At 41.8% G+C, this 6,780-nt stretch overlaps 1 protein-coding gene across 1 annotated transcript; it reads right to left on the bottom strand.

The window, feature by feature from the left end:
* Positions 1–2,917: 2,917 nt before the first annotated feature.
* Positions 2,918–6,533, bottom strand: grxcr1a (glutaredoxin and cysteine rich domain containing 1 a). The gene is made up of 4 exons (XM_085373547.1): positions 6,132–6,533; positions 4,873–5,112; positions 4,706–4,771; positions 2,918–3,097 (listed from the first exon to the last, which is right to left on the bottom strand). The coding sequence occupies exons 1-4, from the start codon at positions 6,531–6,533 to the stop codon at positions 2,918–2,920; spliced, it is 888 nt and encodes a 295-aa protein (XP_085229673.1).
* Between the last annotated feature and the right edge of the window lie 247 nt (positions 6,534–6,780).

Here is a 6,780-nt window from a genome sequence, read left to right as displayed (position 1 = left end):
GTGTTTTTTCTTTCTGACGTCCCCCCCCCCCCAATGATCGATTTGGTTGCTGTTTCAATCACAGGTGAGGAGCATCTAGAATAATCCAGGTCGCGTATGATGGCACGAAAAGTCTTCATGGCGGATGAGCATCATCACCCTGCTCTACGCTTTTAGCCTCTTTACAGTGCTGCCTTGTCTAATCATGTTCAAGCAGCATTGTACAGGGCTATGACAGCATAGAGAGCTGTGCGGCTCGGGCACTGCGTTTCCCTGACCCCGTGGATGGCAGCCAACTAATGACATCATCCGTTTAAAAACACAAACTGCGAGGACTGCATGTGATCTGCCACTGAGCTGTGTCTTTTAGGTTCATGCTAATTTAGTTAAAGGCGTACATGCACTGCATTACGTCGGACTGTTAAAACGTGTGCACATCAAGAGCTCATTGGGTTGAATTATCCAGATTTCTTTGTTAGTACCATCTGATTGTGCTGCTTCTGCATGAACCCAAGTCTCTTAACATGTAGGCTCCAGTGCATCTGATTTACTGCCAAATAAACCTCATGCTCACAGCCAAATATATCAGGTTTTTAATATATATATATAAACAGCAGGGTCTGTTCTCTAAACAACTTGAGGGTTTTGTAGATTTATCAGCACTGCACAAAAATGTAGTTAAAATGCTTTCATTGAATATGGGTGAGGTTTATGTCTACTTACATTTTGCCTGCCTAGTTTTACTGATATCATGACGGTGCCTGTGTGGAGCCAGTTCTGCTGTGGCGCCTTTTGAAAACCAGTCTATATTCTGAAAGATTTGAGAACCTTAAATTATGTGAGGAAAATTGCAGTAGTTACCATGGGCAGAAAATTATGGTAACCAGAACCAGCTTATCTATAATTTCTTGCCCCTCCCATAGCCTCCGACTTCAACAGTCTCTAACCCAGCAATCATGGGAAGGAAGCTTTTTTGGCACTGGGTGCTCTTTTCGTAAAAGGAAACGCCTGGAACTGGTTCTACATTGGCATCTACACTGAACTGATGCAAAATGATTATCTCATAAAATTCTGTTTTAATGTATGTAATATCATGGAATATAACACAAAAAAGATCACAGATCCCAAATTTCCAGCTATTTTTCATCAGTAAATATACAGAAACACCTTCAGATGGGCTATAAAAGTGCCCTCTTTAAACATTGATATTGATTTTTCCACTAATCATCTACTTAGCTCTGTGACTAGAATAGTAAAACCATGAGAAGCACAAACCCTGTTGCTACATAAGCTATTGTTTGTGATGGATCGCCAGAGCTTTAAATAATGAGGTCAGCATATGTAAAGGATCCACACAGAAATTCAAACTGCTCCAATCTTTTGTTTGTCATGGGCAGCCGATAAAATAAAGGTGGTTTAACATAAGGTTGAAGTGAAGCAGGAATTATTTTGATTTGTACACAATAACAGAATTATTTCTTAATATATAAAAATTACTAGGGTCAATATTATTGAAAAACTGACCCTTTTATTGAGCCATAGCACAAACTACTGTGTGTAATGTAATGTTAAAACTGAGGGTCAAGTCAGGTCAGTGTCAAGAACTAGAGTGAGTATCATCATCAAGAAATTCAGAGAGAACCACACAGTACAGAAGAAGCCTGGCAGAGGTGGGAAAGGAAAGACTTCAAAGACTCTGGGAATAAAACTAGTGAGAGATGTGTCTAAAGACCCCAGCGCAGCTGCCAAGATGCTGGTGTGTGACTTAGTCAAGTGGAATTGTAGTCTCAAAGAAGAGAATCGCTAGAATCCTGCACAGGGATTGACTCGCAGACCAAGAAAAACTCCATTTCTGCAGAAGAGATATCTTCAAGCCAGCCTGAAGTATGCTAAGGACAACCAGAGAAAGGGTGTGCATACTGGAAGCACATCCTTTGGTCAGATGATCAGAAGAGCACTTTGGCCTTGCTATGTTTGGAGAAAGAAGGGAGATGTGTAGAACCCAAAGAACACTGTCCTCACAGTGAAACAGTGATAGGACACCGTGCTGTGGTGACACTGCATAGCATGTGGAACTAGGAATCTCATCAAGGTGGAAGGAATTATGAAGAAAGAAGGGTGTGTCAAGATTTTGTAAGATACAAACCTGAGTCTCAGTCGTCCTTTTGCTTGCCAGTATGACAATTACCCAAAATATATATATATATTGTTCTTGGTAAGAAACTCCATACCTGTAACTTCAAAGTATAGTACACAGGTAAACTGTGCTTCATGTCAACATACAGACTTCATGGCTGGGGCTGGAGCATCTTCTACAGAACTCCATGTTCTTAGTCGTTTAGGTAATTCTTTATGTTCGAGGTTGCCATGAGTACAAACATCTGAAGTGCCTGAAGCATTTGCACAGTACTGTGTATGAATTTTTAATGCTAGGTTTGAACAGTACTTGCCTGTAAACAACGTTCCAGTTTGCTGCCTTCTGCTGGCTGCAAACTGAGCGCTTGACTTTCACTCCTGGTGCTGAGTGTCTGTTATCCCGGACTCTGTCTGATATGGGATTATGTAATGAGAGCATTGTTAATGAAGGGGCCTCCTCACTAATTAACTAACAAGCTTAGGCTTGCAAGAGAGGAAGCAAGTTCATGACTCCTCAGTGGACCTATTTGACTGCCTGTTTAGAGATTCGAACAAAGATCTTTGAATGAGGATTTTGCAATAACCTAAACTTGTGACCTTCAAATGATGCTTCAACATGCACACACGAGCAAAACCAAAATCCATGAATTCACAGATTTTATTACAAATTCAAATCTTTGCTAACAATGGCCCTGGAGAAAGAGTCCTGCTGTATGGACTTTCACTGCCTGCGTATTATTACAGTCCCTTTGTAGGGTCCCAAGGAAAGAAGGAGTGATGTCGTTTCAGGCACTTAACACCCTCACTGGCTGCAGCTCGCACACGGATGTAGGCCGTTCTCATTGCACGAAGTACACTTCAGGGCTTTGAAGGAATCCGTGAAGCAGTTACGAAACACAGACATCTTGCTGCCATGGCACATCGGGCACGGGATGAAGGCGTAGCCCCCGCAGGTCTGGCACGTCTGGGGATGCTGTACCCTCTAAAACGGACAGACAGGTTCATTTAAATAATAAATACAAACAGGACTGACTACCACTAAAGAACTTACCCATTAATAAAATTACACCAGGCAGGCATAACATTAAACACACTGACATCTGACATAAATAACAATATTCATTTTAATACGATGCAACATTCTGCTAGGAGATTTTGGGCCTGCACACTTGCACTAAAACCCAAGTAGCCAGCTCAATAAGAAACAGCTTTAAGTGTTCGCATGCTTCAGATACCAATGTGATTGAGCATCTGCAGAAGAAGTTTTGACTCCTACCTAATGTTAGGTCTGGTGCATGTCCTTTTTGTCTAACTTGTACAAAACCTGAGCTTTTAGCAATGACTGATAGATCAACATGAAACCAAAAGGTCTCTGAAGTCACTAATAAGTGCTTGTCAGGAGTACCTCGATCCAGGTTAAGAGCAAAACGAGACTGTGCTTTTTAGGTTGTGACTCCTAAGCTGTCAAACTCTCTTCCATTGGATGTTTCTTCTTGAAAAGCAACATATGAATACAGTTTGCTTTTTTTACCCAGCAACATGCCCCCTTGGGCCCGCGTGAGAGCACTGTGGGCAGACCCACACAGCCCAGAAGAATTTCCTTTTGGCTGTCCAAAAGAGCAGAACTACTACGGGCCCCACAAGGACTGGACTACATGGGGCCCACATGGGTTTTCTGTGGGCAACCCATAGTGGATTTACATATAGAAAATTTATGCAGGAGCCCCAGAAAGTGTGGGTTTAGCCTGCCCCATAGTTCACCCACAGATGCCAACTCTGTGCCCACACAGGCATGTTTGCTGGGTATTTTCTCCTATGCAGGAGAGTTTTTGCCAATTTATTCCTGCTTTTAGTTTTATATTTAATGGGCTTGCGTGAGAGCTAACAACCTTCTTTTCTCAATGTGTGATAGAAGGAAAATAAGCATAATAATATTATTTTAAACACAGCTTCCTTTCCAAATTGCTCAGCTGCAGAGCTGCAGATATGAATCAAGCCATGTCAGTGGTCAGTTCTGGACAGATTTTTGCATGCATGACCTTTCGGAGCTGCATACTTTTGTTTAATACCATGCAGTGACTGTATCCATGGCTTAAATGTCACGATACTGCTTTGTATTCACTTGTTTGTGGTTTGTACTCTGAAAAAAGCCCAGTGAATGTGCTGCAGCTCAGTGTGAAGCAGTAATGGTTGGTACATGTTCAGTTTGTGCTACAAATCCATCTGCTCAGTGTTGATGTGTTTGAAAGAATCAATAACAGGACCTCCATTATTAATGGTTGCCTATTGATGTGCACGCATGTTTTACAATGCAGTTTACTTGTGTTTTATTTATGGCATTGCTAGTTAGGGAACTTTGTGCTGCTGTTTGCATCTGTATGTGTTCACTTCAGTGGCTTTCAACCAAAGAAATCCAGTCATTCATTATAAATGTGATTACCTTAAGATTTAATATTATACGTATTCAGGCAAATCTAAAATGCAGCATTTAAATAATGTAACATCTGTGTGGGCCAAATGAAGCAGTTCACTTCACAGTCAAATCTGTTATGCACATTGTGATTTCTGAGGCACACTGAGAGGAACTAACCTCAATTTTTGTCAGAAGATCTTGCAGCTCTCCTGATTCATTCATGCCAAGTATCTTCTCAGCACCCTGCCGATTAAAAAGAGTAATCCTCCGTCTTTAATTAAGTCATTGCAGATGTATCATACATTGATCTCAGGTAATATTATGCAGGAGCGGAGAGAACTGACCCCAAGGTAGTGTCCATCAATGAACACGACTGGTAACGAAGGAGGTTCTCCCACACGTTTGCAACGCGCCTCCAGTTCCTTCCCGTACTCACTGTCCAGCGCGATGTTCTTTTCCATGAACTTCACTCTGTGGTTCTGAAAGATCTTTCTAACCAGCTCGCAGCGCTCGAACGTCGTCCTAACCACACGGAAACTCGTAGTGTAGATGACTATCCGCCCAAACTCCAGGGATAAATCCATCTACGAGGAAGCACAAATAAAGTTAAAGGATTCATAGTTTTTATTCAAACCATGTGTGGATTAAGTCATCCATCCCACTCTGAACACTCTGTATCTGTACTGTATCTCATGTAGTGGTATTTCCTGTGTTGTGTAGATATATATACATGAGTATTTAGCATACTTGGCGCCATTTTCCAAGAATCTTTCACGAAATTAACAGCAGCTACACTTACCATTTTATTTGTTGCTATTAAATAAGGAAGAATAATATGAAGAGGAAACAAATGAGGCATTTTCAAGGAGTTTTAATCCCAAAATGAGGTTTTTTTACTTAATAGTGGTACATGTTTCAGAAAGCTATATATTACAGTCTTTTTACAGCCTTGAAATAAATTTACACTTCGGAGACTTGAAACTTGTCCAATATAGCAATTTTATTTTATCAGCATTAACTTTTTTGGTCAAAGTTTATTTTAATTCTCCTCTGTTGAACTTGAAATTATAAATTATATAGTTACAAAGTCTTGTACTTGTACGTGTACTTGTTGAACCCTTTCCTTTGGGCTCAGATCAGGCTGTTCTGCCTTGATTCACGTTTAAACCACACTCTACGAGAAAGATAATCTCACTTAAGAGGGATAAGCAACATAATCTAGTCTGGTCACGCTGTGTCTTCACCTCATACTACTTTACAGAGAATAGTTTGGTAGAGATGACCTTCTTTCTTTCACTTTTGCATCAATATACGGGCCAGGTGTTACCTCAGAATAACAAACAGTCCAGTAATACTAGAAAGCAAAGTTCTGAGAATTCATTAATCTGATTAGTTTCTCTTGAAACAGATAATGAAATGCATCATCAATCTTTCATTGTTCTGTGACCTTGTCCTCTATTCTAAGCTTTCATCCTGGTCACACATGTTGCCCCTTCCTGTAACTAGACTTGACACCGACGGGAACTCGTGTAAAAACCGTCCGAGTAAAAATGCAACAAGTTAAATCAATTCGATTAACCCAGGCTCGTTCACATGTACTTACACTGTTGGAATTAGGAAGATTTTCAAACAGCGTCTGACCTGCGCTGACTTTGTGCTTGACACCTCTCACAGTCCCATTTTTGCTGAGTATGTTGACCCTTTTGGTGGTGAACATCCAGTCCTTGGTGGCCCCTGCATACACGAGCAAGTCGTCGGGCTCATTCTCACTGTCCAGCTCGGAGCCCAGGTATCCAAACACGTGTCCATGTGCATCTCCACTTGTAGAGGGGGTGCTGGCTCGTTCAGCATCAGAGCTGCTGGTGCAGTCTGAATCCAGGGAGTCTGAAGGCCCCTCATCTTTGAACATCTCCTTTAGCACCCGGCCACTGTTCCCCGAAGCCACGCGGAACCTCACCCGCTTCTGTGGCTTCTCCTGTCCCGCCGTCACCATTGTCCCCTCCATCGTAAACCCTCTGCCACATCACATGGTCCACAACACTGTAGTCCAGCTCTTTCGTACTCATGCGGAGGTGAATGTAGGCCTCAGACACACTGTTTTGTTTCCCGTGGATTACTACCACGTTTAATCCTCGCAGCTTGAACAGATCTAAAAACAACTGAGCGCCTGTAAGCTGCCTAACAGTCACACAACCTGTAAATAATACATGCATTTCTACCATGGCAACCTACCAGGCTAGTCTCAAGTAAAA

Source organism: Diplotaxodon limnothrissa, linkage group LG2 (assembly GCF_057381915.1).
Source record: "Diplotaxodon limnothrissa isolate DT_005_m linkage group LG2, D_limnothrissa_male_GT1.1, whole genome shotgun sequence".
NCBI lineage: Eukaryota > Metazoa > Chordata > Actinopteri > Cichliformes > Cichlidae > Diplotaxodon > Diplotaxodon limnothrissa.
The sequence above is the reverse complement of the archived record's forward strand: the minus strand, read 5'-3'. Positions and strand labels throughout refer to the sequence as shown.

Bases quoted from the DNA above. Each gene is read 5' to 3' on its own strand.
- grxcr1a (XM_085373547.1), bottom strand. From the start codon at position 6,533: ATGGAGGGGACAATGGTGACGGCGGGACAGGAGAAGCCACAGAAGCGG. The intron at 4,772-4,872 runs GTCAGTTCTCTC...TTTAATCGGCAG, and splicing joins TTGATGGACACTACCTTGGG to GGTGCTGAGAAGATACTTGG. The intron at 3,098-4,705 runs GTTAGTTCCTCT...TGTCCGTTTTAG, and splicing joins ATCTTCTGACAAAAATTGAG to AGGGTACAGCATCCCCAGAC.